At 36.6% G+C, this 20,698-nt stretch overlaps 1 protein-coding gene across 1 annotated transcript; it reads right to left on the reverse strand.

Annotated features, from left to right (window-relative positions):
* Positions 1-1,560: 1,560 nt before the first annotated feature.
* Positions 1,561-13,718, reverse strand: LOC145987684 (myrosinase 1-like). The gene is made up of 11 exons (XM_083122224.1): positions 13,531-13,718; positions 12,781-12,914; positions 11,580-11,714; positions 10,502-10,624; positions 8,715-8,898; positions 7,916-8,004; positions 5,371-5,518; positions 4,849-4,988; positions 4,139-4,276; positions 2,634-2,740; positions 1,561-1,780 (listed from the first exon to the last, which is right to left on the reverse strand). The coding sequence occupies exons 1-11, from the start codon at positions 13,688-13,690 to the stop codon at positions 1,657-1,659; spliced, it is 1,482 nt and encodes a 493-aa protein (XP_082978350.1). The 5' UTR covers positions 13,691-13,718; the 3' UTR covers positions 1,561-1,656.
* Positions 13,719-20,698: the final 6,980 nt, after the last annotated feature.

Below are 20,698 nucleotides of genomic sequence, written 5' to 3' on the forward strand. Positions count from 1 at the left end.
ACATATTAATAAGATATAATTGCTACATGCTCCATTGGTATTTGTGATAGGAATATTATTATATCACCTCATTATTTGTAATAGACAGGGGGTAGCCATAATTACTTTCCAGGAGGGACCCAGCCCTCCTGAAAAAAATAGTATATGTTGTTAAAATGATGGTTTGCTTCTTATAGGACATACTATACAACATGTGGGGGCGTTTTAGATGTTTCCGTGTTTAGAATTCAAACAACAGCGGATTAACATAAGTTAATGAATTTGGTAAAAATCTAAGAAAAATGTTTGCTCTTATTCTGTAAACATTTTATTGTAGATTAAGGGTAATTTTGCAAAATTTCGGGAAAGGTCAAGGCCCTATAAACTCATGCCTGGCTACGCCAATGGCTATGGACTTGTCAACGAAAATTAGTATTTCAATGCTGGTTTGCAAATTAACCTGTATATTTATTTATTTGATCGGCTATCAAAGTTCTGCAATTTTCATTTTTCCATGTTCGGATTAATAATTTCAATGTCCGATTCGACTGACCTGTTTTAGGCCAGTTTCTCACCGTAGTGACAAGTGACATATGTCGTTTAAAACACCTGAAAGAAAACTAATCTATTGTCAGTTATGAATAAAGTATATTCTCACACAAATCAATGACATCACTTTTGCGTTCTCTCTGACGCATTTGCTTGCCGAATTCTCCGAATTATCACCAAATGTCGTAGCCAGTGCCGTGCCCAAGGGGGGGGGGGTTGGCGGGGGTTATAACCCCCTTTGGCCCAGTGTTTCTAAAAAAATAACATCAAATGCAGGAAAAGATGGCAAAATGAGGGCTGGCTACTAAAAAAATGTATACCTAACCCCTTCCTTTCGAAAAAGCTGGGCACGCCACTGGTCGTAGTAGTACCGTCGTCGCCTTGTAATCAAGGTATCCCGAGTTCTATATCAGGTGGAGGCACGTAGTGGATCAGAGCCCATTTTAAAATGTAGATCCAGTCCCGATTGGCCTATTTGTGTATAAAGTGAACTTAGAACAAAACTTGAAACATACAAACCAAGTCCAAAATCCAATACAACATTGGTAATTTCTTCTGTAGCATAAATAAATTTTGATGACACTACACACCTTAATGTCCTTCCATTTAACTTTTGCCTGTGACCCTTAGGTCTTATTAGGCACATACGTTTTGGGACACAGAAACCGAAACAATAGATTTAAATATTACTGCACGCAGTGACGGCGACAGAGAGAAGGCAATGGGGGGCGAGTGCTTGGTAGACCAGTCCACCCAAAAAAACCAAGAAAGCTTAAAAATAAATGCTATTTTTGAACAAATATTCATGTTTGTTGGGTATTTGTGAGTATTAAATGTAACTGCACCCAGAGAATGTTTCCGCTCCTCACTGCCACTCGGCTGACTCATTTTTGTCGCCGTCACTGGCTGAATGTATGAATGGGTGCCCCTTCTCCCCACCAACAGCCAGAGTATACAAATTTCTGTTTTCTGACACCGAGTAAGGTAATAAATAAGAAACCAGGAAGATCTCAAAATAAAATAAAAAATGAATGCAGTTATGCATGGTTTATTATTCATACTTACAAGCAATTTTCATTCTTTACTGTAACTATAAACTGAATAGGCGATTGCTTTCGTCTTCTTTGATTAAATCCCAGGTTCTGGGAATCCCCTGTTTGCTATAATCTCAGCATACACTCTGGCAGATTCTTTTGCCGTGCGAGGGCGTGTAGGATCCTCGAAGTCAACGGAGTATAGGCCAAATTTCGTTCTGAAATTGAAGTAAGAAAAATTAGTATTAATCAACGTTGTTTTCGTCTTCGTGTGGTTATTTCCAAATACATTTGCATAAAGTACAGCATGTGCCTTTTAACAGGGCGGCTCAAGATAAAAATTTTCACTCTGGGAGGGGAATTTCTGGCGCCCCCTACTACCACTGCTCCCCTCCCCCCACCCACCACTTTTGTACCTGGTCCTCCTACTTTCAACCTTCCTCCAATAAAAACATGACTGCGTTATATATTTACGGTTTTAATGACGAAAAATAGTAGCCTTGTTTTCAAAATGCCTTAAGTGTTACTGTTAAATAACACTTTTATTGAGGATATGTATTTATTTAATACCTACATAATGACATCAAAATAAGAGAAATTTTTTAGCTTAAATTGCTACATGATTTTGCAATATAATTGTTATTTTATGCCATATTCAGAAATATTGTTTTGACACTAATCAGGGAGGATGATCAATCAATTATTGTCTAACATACAATTTTGAAATTTATAAATATAGTAACGGTTACAGAATAAATAAAATATATTATTTCATACTATCCAGCCCATCTTAGTAATGTAAAATGAATATAAACTAAAGTCAGATTTTGTTTGTATCAAATCATTTATCTAATATATACAAACCAAGACCCCTCTTAGATTGTGTTTACTATATGTTATTTCGCTTAACCTATTTGATAATTTTGCTTTGCATCGCTTCTCTATCTGTTTATATTTTGTGTTTAAAATTAATGATCTGGTAAGAAGAGTGAGATAATAAATACTTTATTGTATCGCAAAATTATTGTCGGTGAAAATTCTTAGAAATAGATCAGGCTTTCAAAAACTTACGTGTATCCTTTCATCCATTCAAAATTGTCCATCAGACTCCATGCTGTGTAGCCTTGCACGTTGACCTCATCCAGTGCAACAGCTTTCAATAATTCATTGATGTAGCCCTGAAAAATCACAATGCGAATTGGTAGGTATAACACTATCATAACATGTTAAAGACATATCCAAAAGTATTGAGATTATCAAGTTTTGAGGGCACATGATCTGAATGTGATAATGTTACTCAGATTCCAGCCATTCTTCCATCAAATACTAGCCAGAAACAGCTTGCGTGTGTGATTGCGAGGCTCCCGACTAGAATGGCACACAAGAAAACCATATATGGTGTTTTCCGTTGTATTTTAGCATAATGCCTTCATAGTTTATTACGAGCATATGAACTTACAGTCAACGAAGTTAGCAATAAGGTGCGTTTTATACAGTGTATATTGATACAATTGTAGGTTGATTGTATCTTCTGCAAATATGCCGTATAAAGAAGGAAGAGCCAGAGTACTAAGCGAGGTGAGTGTACAATAATGTTAACCAAGACAGGGAGTAATTGAAGACTAAAATTGGTAAACGCTGTAAGTGCCAAAATAATTCAAACACCGTTTTCCACGTTAAACTGTGGAATGTGCCATGCTTTATAATGTGGTAAACGAGAAAAGTGGCTGGTAGCCCTCTAAGTAGTTCAAAGGGCGTGTAAAGAGGTCACTAGTGTGAAAGTTCTTACGGGCTGATGTGCGGAACGATGCGATTTCCCAACACTTTCGCTTTTGGCACTTACAACGTTTACCACCTTTAGTCCTCAATTTTATATTGACAAATATTTGGCATTTCTATTCAAAGATACAACTTTATCCATTAAGAGTTTGATTTGATTTCTTGACGATTAGAATGAATTTGATAATAAGTGAAATTGATGGAGGGATACTAACAAAGAACCCACATGCCCAGATCGTGTTCAAACCCGGGATCCTTGGCACCATAACGCGTTGTGCTAACCACTCCGACACTTAGGTTGACAAAATAAAGAGTAATAAGAGCAAATAGTTTTATAGTTACAGATCCATATATGAAATATGTAGACTACGGCGTGTGTGTCTATTTGCACAGTTGTATATGATCACGCTAAAGCACTCCACACCAACACCAACACCAATCTAGACCCCCACTTATCATTCAAGATGATTTCTTACCACTTGCTATGTTCATACAAGACATTATTTACTTCATTTTCGACTAAATTTAAATCAGTGGGCTTTTAAAATAAATATTTTAATTTACTAAAAAAATATTTAGATCAATAATAATCAAGTGGACTTAGATGGGCATATTTAGTATCAAATCCTATGTATTCAAAGAACATCTCATCAACTTGGCAGACAACGGAACCTTCGAGACTTACGTGAGAAAGTTTAGCGACAAACTTCACGTGTGAATTTTTCGTTTTAGTACCCAAAAATTCATGTATCTAACTATGAAAAAATTAAGAAAAATTGATATTTATATATACTTACAGTGTAGTAATCAACACGATAAGTATCGTTTAGTGTCGGATTTCGATCGCCATATCCATTTTCCGTTATGTATATTTTCTTGTTGCCATATTCGTTTTTCACCCAGTTCATCAACTTCCTGATGCCATTAGGAACTATCTGTAAGAAACAAATGTCACAGAAGATTAACTTACACCATATTGAACATCAGTCATTTGGTTATATCAAAAGTGTACATAGTTTGTTTTTTTGTACACTTTTTATGTACAGGAAATTGTGTAAATATTGTGAAAATAGTAACAACTTATTCGAGTGATATTTTTTCTCTCAAATGTTAAATTAGTTTTGCAGCATGATTTCTTGCAATCTTTCTTTAATTATAAACAAAAGTTAAACCACTTTCTTTCGTTAATGAACTGTAAATTCATCCGTTATTATTTCTTAACACTATGATATTATATATACTATACCAGAGCCGTTGTAGTTTTCGGCGTGAACCGTCCCATTTCACCTAGACTGTTGCGTCACTGGAGGAAGTAGGCGACATGATTGGCCGCATGCAGGGTTACCTTCCCTACGCGTCACAGCAGACGCTCGGATCGACCAATCCGACGAGTGTGTTCTTGAAATCTAACTGCGCTCTAATGCTATTGGAGGCTGGGAATTACGTTGGCCGTACTTTAGTTCAATGCTTGAACCAATATATACGGTTCATGAATAATTGTTCGTACCTTGGTTCCCTCTCCTGGCCATGAAGGATCTTCGCTCTTGATGACTCCCTGGTCACTCTGCCACGATGGAATTTGTCCAGATACTCCAGGCTCTATAAGACTAGTATTATAATGGTTGATACCAATGAAGTCTCCAGTTCCTATATAAGGATAAAATTATACTTCAGTATATTTCCTTATCGATTCTACGCCTTAAATACTATAAAATGCAATGTTATAAATCAGAGGTTCCTAAAGTTGTACATGGCCCTGTCAATGTTGTCATGGTGCTGTATCTGGCCATTGCTGCTCTTATCAACAAAAATCACAGGAGCACAATAACCAGCGCAACAAAAATAATCTACCTTGTCAATTTTTTTAATACGTTGACATAAACAAAATATTACTTTTTTTACGTAGTGTTAATAAAATACAAGTAATATGATCATTTAAATTGTTATTGTTTTAGTTTGAATATGTAGGCCGAGATAAGACACTAAGAATTTTTAGTATATGCCTCTCTTTCATATACAAAAACATTACCTCTGATGTATTCAATTTCCTCTTGAGTAAATACTGGTAATCGTGATCGATTTCTGCCCTCTGCAAAGCTGTTTGTATCCACCAACTCCCTCATAATTGGTGGATAATCGCCATCTTCATGGAATATTGGATGTGCGTACCAGCCAAGCTGTAAGAGAAATATAGTGATTTGTTTATGTATTAACAGGGATTCGAGCTTTTCGGTTCAGAATTAATGGAATACACCTGAAGACTAGAAGTTCCAAGTTCGCCGTTATTGGATTTTTCTACTATTTGGATCATATTTTTAATTTATTTTAAGAACATTTCCTCTTCATTGTGATTATTAGATCAGTTAACGCCACAGCGTTTAATTACGGTTGTCATTTTTCATGCACGAATCAACTTTAAACTTGAAAGACGTGAATACCATAAGCCATGTTATTTGAGCACTAACGTGGGTAGGGTTTTTTTCTCCGGAGAAAGGGCTGGATTTGTAAAAGTGAATATAACATGTAGCTGCTTCCCAGGTAGGGGTAGGATAAACAAAAAAAATAATTTAAAAGGTCTTCAAAGACAAAAGTACTATTCGGAGGTCATTTTAAGAGTAATTTGTATTTCATACTTCGGTTTTCGTGAGTTCTTTACAGCTTCCATTTGAAAATATTTGTTTTCTCAAAATTTCTGGAGGGGTTGTAGGCCCATCAGCTCCTCCCAGGTTAGGACAGTGTTTTGACTTAATCATCAAATACATATTAACCTCTTGACTTGTGTAATGGTAATCAGAAAACTCTACGAATTAAAGGACCCTCAAAGAAGACGCCAGAAGCAAATATTTGGACACTCCCCCCCCCCCCCACCAACACACACTTTTCTAATCTGCCACATACAAGTTAAACTCAAATTTTCGCTCCAAATATGCATACTTCATGCGATATTTCAAAGTTCATTGTGGTCACAAATTATGAAGCACATTTCAGTAATGAATAATAACAGAAGCATCAAAGTATTTACTACGTCTATTACAAAGTAGAAAATGAACCCTTGTTGGTTCCACCACTAGATGGCAATACTGCATGGTATAAAACAGTCTTCAATAAAATGGCTATCTTTATGTGAAGGAGATCCTATGTTTTACATACTTATTGTTATTTGAAAACCTTCCCATACACAAATATCGTATTCTTTTAAGTTTATGCAAATACAATGCAAGACAATGTTGAGCTTACACAATCAATAATTTAACACATTGGGACAAGGATGGTCCAAATGCACATAAAGCGTGACAAGAAACTTCAATTTCCTTGTTGTACAAAACGCACATTGATTCCTTTTGAATTCCTGAAACCATACGTTCTTTGTTTCTGTTCTGCCTATCACTGAAATGCTCTCAAACAATTGTCCTCGTTCCGCACAATAAATGTAACAACCTTTCTATAAAATATCCTCCACCCAGGAACGTACCCAGGGAGAGGGATAAGGGTGCTGAAGCCCCCCCCCCCCCGAAATCCTACAAATATCAAATTTAGATGTTATTTTTATTGTTAATAGCAGAAATAAAGTTATAATCACAGCAAAACTGCATTACATCGATAAAATTTAGTGTATAATAGAGGGACTACGCTATATTTTTATACTCTACCATTTAATCCAAAGAATAAATGGATCCACAGCTTCCAAAACGTATAATTTTCTTTGTGAGAGGTCACGACAGAATATAAACTTTATGAGTAAATTTACCACTAACTGTTAAAGCCCTTTTTTGAACGATTGTGTAAAAGTTAATAACAAAATACAATAACTATGATTTTCAGTAGGGACTAACTGTACAATAAAAGGTAAATGTAAAGTGTTTTCCTGTGCTTATCACTACGCCATGAAGGCGTATAGGGGGTGTGGGGGTAACGCCCCACACTTTCTTGATCCGGTCATGAGTGGGGGTGATGTGATCAACATCACGCCCCTGACCGCCTTTACGCCCCAGGGTTTCCCCCAGATACCCATGTAAAAAAAATTATGAAGAACAATTGAGTTAGATATTCACTGATACGGTGTAAGGAGTAGCAAAGTCTCTCCAATTATGTAATAATAACAATAAATTTGGATTGAAATTGGTATATTTTTAATAACTTAGTTATTATTATAAAATAACATTAATTATTATTGTCATTATTATTTGTACTAATCAAGTTTCATCTATGGCCTGACCCCCTCTACAATTATTTATGGCGACGCCCATGCTGTTAATAAGGGATGAGCCCCCCTCCGAAATAAAATTGTGGCTATGGGCCTGCCTCCACCCTCCCCTACTCTCTACTAATTCTTTTTTTGCCTACATTACTATGAATCCTTGGTCTCTATTTCACCAAAGCGTGGTTATCTCCTTGTCCTTCCATCTATTTTCAGCAGTCATTTATTGATCAAGGGAGATTTAAATGTCGTCATAGCGATTATATGTATCTGAGTAACATGAAAAAGGCTATGTGTATGTGTTTTCATTGTCCACGCAATTCGACTCTTAGAGGCCTGGCGGAAAGTTCAATTGGTCAAATACGGTGTTACTTACCAAAAATTGCCTTGCAGTTTCGGCATTTTCTTCATATTCTGGAGATTTAGCCTCCTGCCAGTCAATATTCAACGTTATCCCTACTTCACCTAGAAAATATACCAAAAATACATGTAATAACTTAAGACTCACTCCAAAATAAATACTAGCTCAATTTCCATTACAAAAGTAATCCTATCACCACATATTATTTTTCATATTTATTCTACCAATCCTGTGGTTAATGTTCTGAAAAATGTTCGAGGGTTGGAGCATAAGTCATGACAACTTTTTTTTTCGCGACAATGCGGACCGGCACGAAAATCAGAAATATCCAAATGAAGGGGGCAATGTATGGTACTGTGGAATGTATGAAAAATACAGATTGTGTGTATCATGTGTAGGATAGAGCAGCGAGCAAAACATCCTTAAAGATACCATCTTGCCCGATGTGTACACAAGTCAGAAAGAATACAAACTTTACAGGAACAAAACAAGGGAATACTACAGTAGGACACTATTCCTCACAGTTTACATCAGCTCCCTGGCATTTCTCCCCCGTAGAACGGCTCTTTTGATACACGAACACTGTTAACGCCGTGCGAAGGCGGTTAACTCAACAATTAATTACCGCTGCCCTCTGTAAGATAACCGTTTATCACACTGCCATCTAGTGGCATGTTCACATACTACAGGTGCCACTATCTCGGGGACATACGATTGTAGTACCACTGTTTAACTTTAAGAAAAATATAGTTGCCATGACTTATGCTCCAGCCCTTGTAGATAATAACATGTCAACATGAAATAAAACACTCACCTTGCTGCTGTTCCTTGAATTCATTCTGGTAAATATGGTACGCCAAGGCATGTGATTTAAGTATGGTGTGAGTAGACAAGTATTCTCCTATGCCATGTGCATTTATAAGAGGTGCCTTTCCCCCGTCTCCGTATCCGTTGACAGATGTCACCCAAGGCTCATTAAATGTAATCCACAGCTTCACCTGTAATGTATAGGGTAATAGGGTACTTTTCTCGCTATAAAACCCACAGTTTCCTAAATAACTTTTTTAAAATTGTTGTATGGTTCCCAGTGAAAATGTACATGAACGAAGCCTACGTCCTATCCAAGCAGAATTAGCACACCCCTCAACGAAATGGACTGTACCAGTGACCTTGGGACGCAACTCTGTTTAGAGTGATTGCGTGTGCCACAGACATCTACAACGTGCATCTACTCAGTTGAACAGTGCTTGTATTTTTGTTGGTGAATACTGGCGAACGAGTTTATTTAAACAATGTTAAAGGAAGTATCTAGAAGTGTATGAGGAAGGAAGTGTACCGTCAAAATCCTGTATTCACACAAATTGGTGAATGATATTAGAAGCAACGAGAAGTGTTTTGAATCAACACCCGGGAGCCGGAAGAAATCTAATCGCAGGCTGCAAGTTGTAAAACATCGATTAAGAAAATCCTTAAAATGAAATTGGTATTACTTATTCCACGTATCAAAGAGTTGCCCAACAAAAGCAAAAGTGCACCCATTTCGCGTGTCCTTGGCCCAAGAGTTGTTTCCAACGAATTTGGAGAAACGTTTACGATGTTGTTCATGGTACCAACGTTTAGTTGAGGAACATTCGGGTATGTTGTACAGTGCGTGGTTTACGGATGAAGCCTGATTTCATCTCAGTGGCTACTAAACTCGCGGATTAAAACCCAGATAAAATTCATACAGATCCTTTAATTTCAGTGGAAATCGGACTGTGGTGTGTCTCATCCCCATATCGGACCCATACTTTTCGAACAAACTGTTACCACGGAGGTTACCTGAACATATTCAATGAATTTGTTAACAAATAACGAATTAACGGAAAGTTACTTTCAACAATATGGTACTGTGCTCCACCTTTGAAATGCAAACTGAGGGAAATTATTTCAGTGCCAATTAATTTCGAAAAATATGTGGCCGCTAAGATCACCAGGCTTGACCCCACTGCGAACAATAATTAACATCCTCAAAGACGCGATGCGGCTGAGGTTGCTGCCAATACCAATGTCACACTAGCACATGTCTTCGCCAATGTGCAGATTCGCACATAAAAGTTCTTGGATGCTGGAGGGGGATCACTTTCAGCATATGTTCTAGGCAGATCTTGTTACTTAACATACAAGATAAGAACATGTCCATTTTCATATGGAACCGTACAGCAATTTAAGTTCATGAGGAATGTTTGGGTTTCTTAGGGAAGAATTATGCTGTATCTTAAATACAAATTATTGCATCATCTGCTTGGTTAGAAAATGTCTCATTTTTTAATATTAAATAATTGAGTAAAGACGTAATTGTTAGAATAGATTGATATTCCTCGGCCAATTTAAGGATATAAATTGCACACGAGTTACAATAAACAAAATAGAAACAACATAGATTTGAGTATTAAATTTTCTCATTAAGCATAATAAAAACTGATTTTGTATAAATTTTTAAAAAATCTGGAGGAAGACACGTAAGTGCAAGTTATTACATATTAGATAAAAAGTACTCTTCTATTGAGTATTTAATGGACAATGGAAGTTTTGCGTAAAGGAGTACTCCCACATACTCACCCTGTCACCAAATTCTCTGAAAGCAACTCTCACGTAGTCGCCATAAGTGTCCACTAATACTGGATTTGGCCATCCTCCAATGTCTTGTAGAGGTTGTGGAAGATCCCAGTGAAAAAGTGTGATCTGAAAATGTATAGGGCGATGAACTAAAAAAAATCAGCTAGCAACTTCATTGATAGGGTATCTAGATTAAAATATTAACAAATAAACAAAATCTATGGAACAAAATTTTCAAAAAGAGAATTTTGAACTTTTATTTTTCTTAAAATCTTGAACATTTTCAGATTTCGGATATTTGACCCTGGCAAAATATGAGCGAATCTAAGAGATACAAACATTAGTGTTTTCCTAGTTTTGCATCTCATTTTGGAAATACCGTCAATCGAAAATAGTTGCATTTTCCTCATATACGGTCTATTTAAAATGTTTTAGTACGAAAAGACCAAATATTTATATTATACGTATATATATATATATATATATATATATATATATATATATATATATAATATTGATTAATAATAATTACTACGTATAATGGCAGAAAGTGCATTGAATTAGGATTCAAAAATGAAGACCATATTATTTTTGATCAGTACTCAGATAACTGAGAAAATTATAAAATTAAGTCACTACCTCATATAGGGACACTGCTAGTTTCTTCCCTGTGATTTAACCTTACTATATTTCTGATCATCTTAGCTGGAAATTTAGATTTTCACATGTAATGAACAGTCTCTGCTATCTTATATTTTTGCAAGGTAAACATGAAAATATCAAGCAAAATTATTTCTCGTTTCGTAAATAATTAATTGAAAAGTAGAAATATATGTATCCTTTATATTTTGTGGACGATTGCACTCAAGTGAAAAATTAATATACAACGTTCACATTTCATATACTGAAGTATACATGAAACATATCGCAGTTACATAGTTCATTTATTTCATTTTCTTTGTAATTATAAACAAATATCAATTACGAATGTGTTGCACAGTATGCAAATAAATAAACAAATACATTCTAATATTTATTTTAGATATCAATATCATTACTCAATAAGTAGTCATGAGCTTACCATTGGAACTATGCCATTTGCGATCACTTCATCAATGAGGGTGTTGTAGTAATTAATGCCATCGGGGTTAATAACGTCGATGTAGCCTGTGGGTAATATTCTTGACCATGAGAGTGAGAAACGATAAAACTGAGCCTGTACAAGATAAAGAATAAGTTAACAAAGTTAATAAAGTATTTTTGTTTATGTGTGTGTGTTTAAATTTACAGAGAATTCAAAACACGGTTCAGGCAATAAGCTATCATCTAAATATAACTACTTGTTAAATATCACAATGATGTCATGCAAGATTCATAAACGCATAAGTGCAAAAGGCCATACACTTTCATTAAGAGTATTGAATATATTTTTTTAATAACCATCTTTAAATTATTTGTGTTCGTACCTACTTGTTTCACGTCACTTTCTTTACCACTTCTTTCAACTGGCGCACGCAGAGAGGGGGCTGAAGGGGCTACAGCCCTTCTCGAAATGTTGAGATGTTTTGTTTTTTAAATGAAAACAATTACAGAACTTTGGTAAAAATCAAAGTGGTAACCGAGACCTAAAATGACCCAATTACATTTTTTTGTCTTTGAACAACCTTTAATAAGAAATTAAGGATGGTAATTATGAAATAGTTTGTGTATCCCCCCTTCTAGAACATAGCTATGTAATATTCACCTTTAAAATGTCAGCCCCCTCCGAAAAAAAATTCTGCGTACACCAGTGCTCCTGTCTAATCTAATGATGCATGATGATTCGACATTAAGGCCGGACCCTGTGGCCGAGTGGTTAGCACATCGCGCTGCGACGCCAAGGGTTCCGGGTTCGAATCCCGCTCGGGCTTGGTTGTTTGTGAATGTCCATTCATCAATTTCATCACTCATCTCCATCTTCGCAAATTAGCCAAGAAGCACAAAACGCGAAGTAAAATAAACTAAATCAATCAATCAATCAATCAAAAATTCGACAATAATATGATAGTATAACGGGACATAGGAATTGCCTAAAGGTGTATGTGGTTATTCTCTGAAAATATAATACAAAATTATTTACATCTAATAACCATTTGAATAAATTTGTATCGTTTCTGTCGTGTCCAGAAGTGTGATTATCATTTCATCCATTTTCAACTCATCATTCATCCTCATAGTCGTGATAAACCTACAGAAGGGACTAAAACAGCATAAAAATCCGCTTAATCAAGACAAGATCTTACCCCCAGTTCCTTGAGTATCCTTATGTCCTCCTGGTACAGGTGATAGGAATCGCAGGCAACATCTCCATTGCTGTTGTCCCAGATGTACTCAGGGTATTGGTGCGTGGCTCTGTCCCAGATGTTCTCACCCTTCCCTGGGAACGGTTAAAAGGGGATAAGATTGGAGAACAAGATATAGACACAAGATTGATTTCTGGGAAATTCGCCCCCGTAAAGGTCCGGCACTACAGGACAACTCGGTTATTAGCACAGATAGTGAATACTGGAAATTGGAAGTGCGTTTTTCGTTCTAATGTGTTTGAATTTGTATGTATATATTCGCTGAAGGCACTCAATTGTCAACCTCTCTTGCACGTAGTACATCTTAAACTACATTTTGCAGACTAACGTCTTTTAACTCACAGTCAGTATAATTGTCTGTGCGATTTGTGTTTATGTGCTGTGCGTGCTTGTGTTGTCCTTTCCATCATTCATCCTCATCTTCGCGATTAGTTAAAAGTGTCTGAAAAGTGAAGTAAGAAATATATATATATATAGCTATAGTATCCCATTTTTTAAAAAAAAATAGCGTCTCACGGATATATCTTGCATAACGGTATCCATGAAATCCGCACACCAAATTTTTATCACCGTTGCAATTTAGAGGGAAATCGTCACACTTGTAGCCTTTTCTAATCAACCGCCGTATAAAGAGTTTTAAGAAACGGATGACTGCTTGTACCCTTAATCAGAAAACCACAAACCACTCACCGCTGGTATTCCAAGCTCCTTCTACCTGGTAGGACGCCGTGGCGCAACCAAACAGAAAATCAACCGGGAAAGTCCCGTAGTAGAACTCATCGTCTTGAGCTAGGGAAAAGCTCAAGCAAGCAGAAAGCAATAGCGCAGACAACAACATTCTGTTTGACATAGAGGACGTGTGACCTACAATTGCTCCAACTGTAGCACAATTCCACTTGTATATAAATACATTCTGTGTTTGTATTGTGTGATAGCTTGAGTGCCTCTTCAAAGATTGTGCATTATTGTTGTATAGTCATCATGTGTACGCGTGCCTTGTTCCGAAGAGATTATTTCTAATATCTATCGTCTTTGATTGAGCGACCATACATGTGATGTGCTTCACACACTTTAGATTGCGTTTAGTGCTTAACCACAATAATTAATTTCCAACTTTTGCTAACCTTATAGGCATCTTGGAAAATAACTACGCAGATTGAGTTGCTAATTTTATCTCATAAGAAATTTTGGACAGCTATAGACAAATAAATAAGGAATATCAATGTTTCACTCACTAACATAATAACATTAGTAGCTCAAATGCTGAATGCAAATTTTAAAAATAAAGAAAGCAGGATTATTTTATTAGAAGGCAAACAGTGGCTATATTGCAACATGGGTTTGCTTGAGGAATCTCAAGGACAAATAGTGACAATGAATACAAACTTCTGTGGAATGATGTACCAGAAAATTTTTATTGTGGTTGAGGTGTATGTAGTTATCTAGTCAACCTTAGATGCCTTTGGGGAAGCTATACGCAATATTTCTTCATCAACAACATGGAATCCTCGTACAAAATTTCTCGTTCTTGAGGTAACAAGAAATTCCACACACATTACTGCACAGGATGGTTTTGAATATAGCTTCAAGAAAAACATTCTTCATATTGTTATTCGAACTTGAGGCAAATTGGCGATGGGGTAGGCAAAATGTCCCGCACCACAGGCTGGATTACAATATTTGTTCAATGTGTTGGCCACCATTGTCAAAACACAACACAGAATGTAGGTCCCCAAGTTCGGTGAAATAACATGGTACAGAAGCAATTCACTCACACATATTCTGTTTGTCCCTGATTTTCAGACTGTACACATTTGCTTTTAGTTAGCCCCACACTGCAAAATCGACGGCACTGAAACGTCCCTGTGAAAGTATCCTTTGCGTCCACATAGCAGAATGACTTCTACCCGCTCTTCAGTAGCCAACATGATTCACGTGCAAGAAGAAATCGCAAACATTTCACATTTATCGTCATACGTCTATGGTGCGGAACTTTTGGGCCACCCTGTATTTTTCTTCATGACTCCGATGGAAATTAACTTAATATAAACGCAATCATAGCAACAATTTTATGTATACCACATAGAGCAAGAGTGCAAAAGTTGCCAACTTGTCCCCAAGGGGTGGGTAAGTTGATGAAGTATGAGACACAAGATGAAGAACAGCAACTCTAAGATGAATGGAGAATGCAATATATTCTAAAAGAAGGTAAAACACGAAATGTGTTACCATTTGAACTTGTGGTAGGCCTAAAGATTAAAAAAGGCCCACAATTTTGAAAATAAACAGCAGAATGTAGGAACATATGATCACTGTATACACACACATATTGACGTAGAATTCCAAGCATGTCACAAATGAATGAATTACCTTCGTACCACAAACAGAGATCATGCCACCGTTTGTTGGAGAGTGGGCACTGTATCCAGTCATGGTGCAGAAGAAAATTGCAGGGTTCGTCGCTGTTGCTCATCTTGCTCCACAAAGCATACTTATCACTAGAGCCCGGAAATTCGGCAAAATGCCTCTTTTTATCTACTGCATATATTGATAAAAAATTTCCGGTTATAAGTTTCTGATGTTGTTTCGAATGTTTTAGAAGCCTTTTCATTTTGCCTATTTGGGACCCCACTGCCTATTTTTAATTATAATGCCTTTTTCAATGAAATTTGACCATTTTTTTAAAAAAAAATGTGTACATAAATTATTTTTCTCCCAAAAAACGTTGTTGGCATTTATTTTTCTTCCGTTTATTATGTGAATAATTTTCGCCTTATTTAAGTAATATTGAACTCACGCATGTTTCAACATTGCTGAAGGAGAAAAGTGTGAGAAAAATGTATTTCATGCTCAGTTAGGATATTGCCTTTCGGCTAACATTTCCTTGTGCATGATTTACTGCTGAAGTGGACAGGTTGATTTCGAACACAAAGAAGATATTTCTGAAATCTCTCTCTCGAACCAGAAAATTTAAGGAAGTTGCATCTGAGCTTAGTTTACCTCCGCAACCAGTCTTGACCAGATGGGGAACCTGGATATCAGCTGCTATATATTATGCTAACAACCTTCAAAAAATCAGTGAGGTGATAGATGCTCTTCCAGAAAATGAAGCGGCTTCAATTCTGAAGTGAAAAAACTCCTGTGCTATTCAAGTTTATTTTTGCACATTATGATGCATTGCCAGAGTCAATTACAATTATAGCATCCATGAAAATCTTCGAGGAATCTATGCAGCAGATGATGGAAGTGCCAGGAGAAAAGGGGTCAGCTGTTGCGGAAAAGTGCAAACGGGTAGTGAGTGCAAATGAGGACCTGAAACAATTGAAAACAATTTGTGATATTCTAAAAGGTGAAAATGCTGTTACCCAAAATGAGTCCAGCTACATTAGCTTGTTTTATGTATGCTCCAATAACTTCTGTCGAAGTAGAAAGATCATTTTCTATTATGAAAAACATTCTCTCTCAGAGACTACTATCAATGAATGTTGAGAATTTAAAAAAAACACTTTGTAGTTATGTGCAATCAAGACGGAGAAAATTGAAATGCTCTTTCCAATGTAGATTTTAACATTTTGCCAGAAATTATAGATAAAAGTAAGCGCTTTCCAAATGTGCCTTTTTCGGTTTATTTTGCCGTTTTTCATTTTTTGTGCCTATTTTCCACATTATAAATGCCTTTTTGCCTGCCTATTTTAACGAAAATAAATGCCTGAACTTCCGGGCTCTACTTATCACCATATTTCCATTCATGTATCAGGAGATTTAAACTTTAAAATATCCTATACTGTTCTCCAATAGATTCTAGTTGCAAAATACATTTAGGGAAAGGAAGGGTAAAGTGGCCACTCTAAGTTTTGATGAATTCTTATCATACCTTTTTAATCAGCAAAGTTATAGAAACATAGACCAATAGTAAGTATAATAACTTTACTTCTAATTTCTATTTTTTTTAAATTCTTGTTGTTTATAAATGTACACGTTACTTTTTTTGAAAAAAGTACGAAGTGGCCACTTTGCCGCCTAGGTTGGGTAAAATGGCCAGCCCCTTCCCATTTTACCTGCATAGGTAAATGAACAAATTACAATGATTCAGAGTGTGTATTTAATCAACACAAGCTGAAGAAATACACATTAAGAATAAGTATTATGTTTTTAATTATGAAATCTTTACAAGATAAAGTAAATAGTAATTCGTAATCAATAGTCTATCAATAAAGGATTAGGCGTAGGCCTATTTGCAAAATTCGCAGTCAAACTCATCATCTTCTTCGTCACAACCGGCGCACTCTTCATGTGCCGACTTCTTATATTTTAAACATCTAATCCATCCTTCATTGCTTTTCGAGTCTGTTTCGTGGTCACTTTGCCCGGAATGACGCCATTACAAAAACTGTGGTCTAACGTCCAACCTATATGACTTAGCGTTTTCAAACACACATCATTTAAAAGGTTATTTCACGCTGATCAAACAGCACAAGAGCATATAATTATAACACTTACTATTATTTAGCTATAATCAATAATTTTTACCACTTGGCTAAAATCAGACTTGCGAAAAACAATAAAATGAGTTCACATCTAGAAAAGTGCAGCCTCCCGCTTCAAAGTCACAGACAACGCTGACAGCATCCGTGGCGACTGTTTCGCCCGGCTCCCGCGTGACGGAAGCGCTTTGCAGCGAAGAAAACTCACATGGCCACTTTGCCCGCACTGGCCACTTTACCCTTCCTTCTGCTATCTGATTTATTAGTGTAATATTTACATTTCCAGAATTTTGTATGAAGCCCGAAAATCGATACCGATTATACACAACGTATGTCCTTGCCTGCAAGAAGTTGAGTACTTCGCCATCTCAAGAGATTTGTCTCCCGACGATTGCCATCACGCCTGCTAACTTTGGAATGTCGTCCCGCAGAGCCACCACGAGCTATTACCAAGAAAAATGGAATTCGTCATCTTACCTGCTTCGTCAACTTGCCTCAGTTCCCCTACTTCTAATTTCAAAGTCAGCCAGAAAGAAGTTGCCATAACATTTATGCTTCATGGAAGGAGCATGTGGAAGAGTTGAAAACGTGGTTGGTGTTGACAACTGGTTCCGTAATGCATTTGGTTAAAATGACTAAGATATATTAAGTTCCATGTTCAAAAGGAACCTCGACCTTCACAGATGTACAATGAGAGTAGGGACATCGCATACACCACCAACGACTATATTGGAAACTATCAATAGTGAATTCCAACCTCGAGGAGAAGATGGTCACTTGCTGAATTTGCTGAGTGAAAATGTCAGTTTCGCTCTATAGGTGTGACACTGTACATTATCCTTGAAAATGGTGCAATATTAAGAGCAGTCGCTGATGTAGCGAATGGCAGAGCAGACTTTTTCAATGACGCTTCACCTTCCGACGAGAAATTGAATTTAACATTTGATTTGAAAACTGAGGAAGCAGTTTGGACTGTTCCCAAAGCTGGGCTTTTGCCTCAATAGATATTATAAGATATTCATAAATTTCTAGTTACTTTCTGGGGATAGTTTTTGCTAAAGTAATAATATCAATATTCCCCTATAGATAAGATACTCTCTTTCAATCACATTTTCTGTATATTTTCAGTTTTTCTTGCACAATCATTAAAATGAAACCCGAATTTACACCTAAACAGAATCTTCTTATTATCCTTACTTTCCATGCTTTGATATTAACAAGGGAATAGATTTTTCATTGTAATACGCGTATAATATTTACCGTCAGGCATAATTCACTCTTGTGTAAGATCTTATCATAGAGTAATATACGTGGGTCGTACTGAAAGTAATGCAAAAGTGGTCATAAACTCTTTATTAACTGATGTAGATCGTTCAAATTTCACTGATGTAGTTGGAGTGACTCACCAAAGGAAATTGGCTATAAGGATAAAAACGGAGCAGTGATAGGAGATCAGCATAAAAAATTAGAGAGATGGGCAGAATATTATCAAGAACAACTAGGAAAAGAAGAGGAACTAGTGGGAACAACAGGAATAGATGGATACAATGAGGGAAGCATTGAAGACCCACCAACAATGGAGGAGATAGAAATAGCAATTAGAAAAGCGAAAAATAACAAAGCACCAGGAGAAGACGGTATAATAATAGAAATGCTAAAGATGGCAGGACTGACAATGAAAATTGAAATCCATAAACTCCTGGAACGGATCTGGAAAGAAGAACAAATGCCGGAAGGATGGAAAGTTGGAATAATATGCCCAATACACAAAAAAGGGGATCGAACGGAATGTAGTAACTATAGACCAATAATGCTGCTAAATGTGGTGTACAAAGTCCTTACCAGTATTATTAATGAAAGACTGAAGAAATATACTGAAGCTATAGTAGGAGAATATCAATGTGGATTTAGACCAGGCAGGGGTACAACAGATCAATTATTCGTTATACAACAGATAATTGAAAAACACTATGAATATGCAATAGACCTCCTAATTCTATTCATTGACTACAAAAGAGCTTTTGATAGTATAAGGAGACCCGAACTGAGTAGAGCTATGCAAGAATTAAAAATCCCCATCAAGTTAATAAATTTAATAGAAATGACAATGAAACAGACCAGAGCAAAAGTGAAAATAGGAAATGAAACAAGCAGAGAGTTTCCATATTACAGAGGAGTCAAACAAGGAGATGGACTGTCAACCACACTCTTCATACTAGCATTACACGTGGCCGTTCAAAAGGTAGATAAGAGAGGATCAATTTTTACAAAGAGCACTCAAATATGTGCATATGCAGATGACATTGCAATAATAGCACGAACAGGAAACGATTTAAAGAGAACATACCAGAGATTAGAAGAAACTGCAAATGGGTTAGGACTAGAAACAAATGTCAATAAAACAAAGTACATGATTGTTACCCAAAAACCTGACAAATATAGAGAGGAAAGAATGGAAATAAATGGGAAGGAATTTGAAAGAGTCAGGTCATTCCAATACGTAGGGCTGACCATAAATGAACAAAATAAAAAAGATAGCATGATAAAGGAAAGGATATACATGGGGAATAGAGCATATTATGCAAACATGCAAATATTAAAGAGCAAACTAATAAACAGGAATCTCAAAATTACCATATATAAAACGTTCATAAGACCTATAATAACATATGGTTCAGAGACATGGGTAATGAATAAGACAGAAGAGGAAGCATTGCGCAGATTTGAGAGAAGGGTGATACGCAAAATATATGGACCGGTTAATGAGAATAAGAACTAATGAAGAAATTAACCATATACTAGGGAAAGAGGATATTGTGAGATTTATTAAATCACAAAGAATGCGGTGGCTGGGTCACGTACAGAGAATGGGAAAGGATAGAATGCAAATGAAAGTGATGCAAGAAAAAATCTATTCAACAAGAAGAAGAGGAAGACCAATGACAAGATGGCTAGATGGTGTCCTGGAAGATTTGCGTCACAAGAAGGTGAAAAGATGGTGGGAGATTGCAGAGGACAGGAATAGATGGAGGCACATAGTTGAGGAGGCCAAAGCCCATGAGGAGCTGTAGCGCCATGTGGTAAGGTAAGTTGGAGTGACTCTTCCTCTATACAAACCAGCTACTCAACATAGTCTCCATTTACAGAGTAGTATTTGCGCCATCGTTGAACCCAACTCTAGAATCCTCTTTGAAAAAAGTCCGGTGTGCACTGTCGAATCCACTTCTTCACAGCCACTTTCACCTCGTCTGAGTCATCAAATCGTTGTCCCGGAACACTGTCCTTTCATGGGACCAAACAAGTAGAAGTCTCAGGGTACCAGATCTGGCTGTACGGCGGATGGAGAACCACGGACCAGCCCATTTTGCCGATCA

The sequence above is a fragment of the Lepisma saccharinum genome, chromosome 5 (assembly GCF_977018435.1).
Source record: "Lepisma saccharinum chromosome 5, izLepSacc3.1, whole genome shotgun sequence".
NCBI classification, from domain to species: domain Eukaryota; kingdom Metazoa; phylum Arthropoda; class Insecta; order Zygentoma; family Lepismatidae; genus Lepisma; species Lepisma saccharinum.

Coding starts and splice junctions, on each gene's coding strand:
- LOC145987684 (XM_083122224.1), bottom strand. CDS start 13,690: ATGTCAAACAGAATGTTGTTGTCTGCGCTATTGCTTTCTGCTTGCTTG. Junction 5,519..7,915: donor AAACTGCAAGGCAATTTTTG/GTAAGTAACACC, acceptor TTTCTCTTACAG/CTTGGCTGGTACGCACATCC. Junction 4,989..5,370: donor GGAAATTGAATACATCAGAG/GTAATGTTTTTG, acceptor ATCCTTATATAG/GAACTGGAGACTTCATTGGT.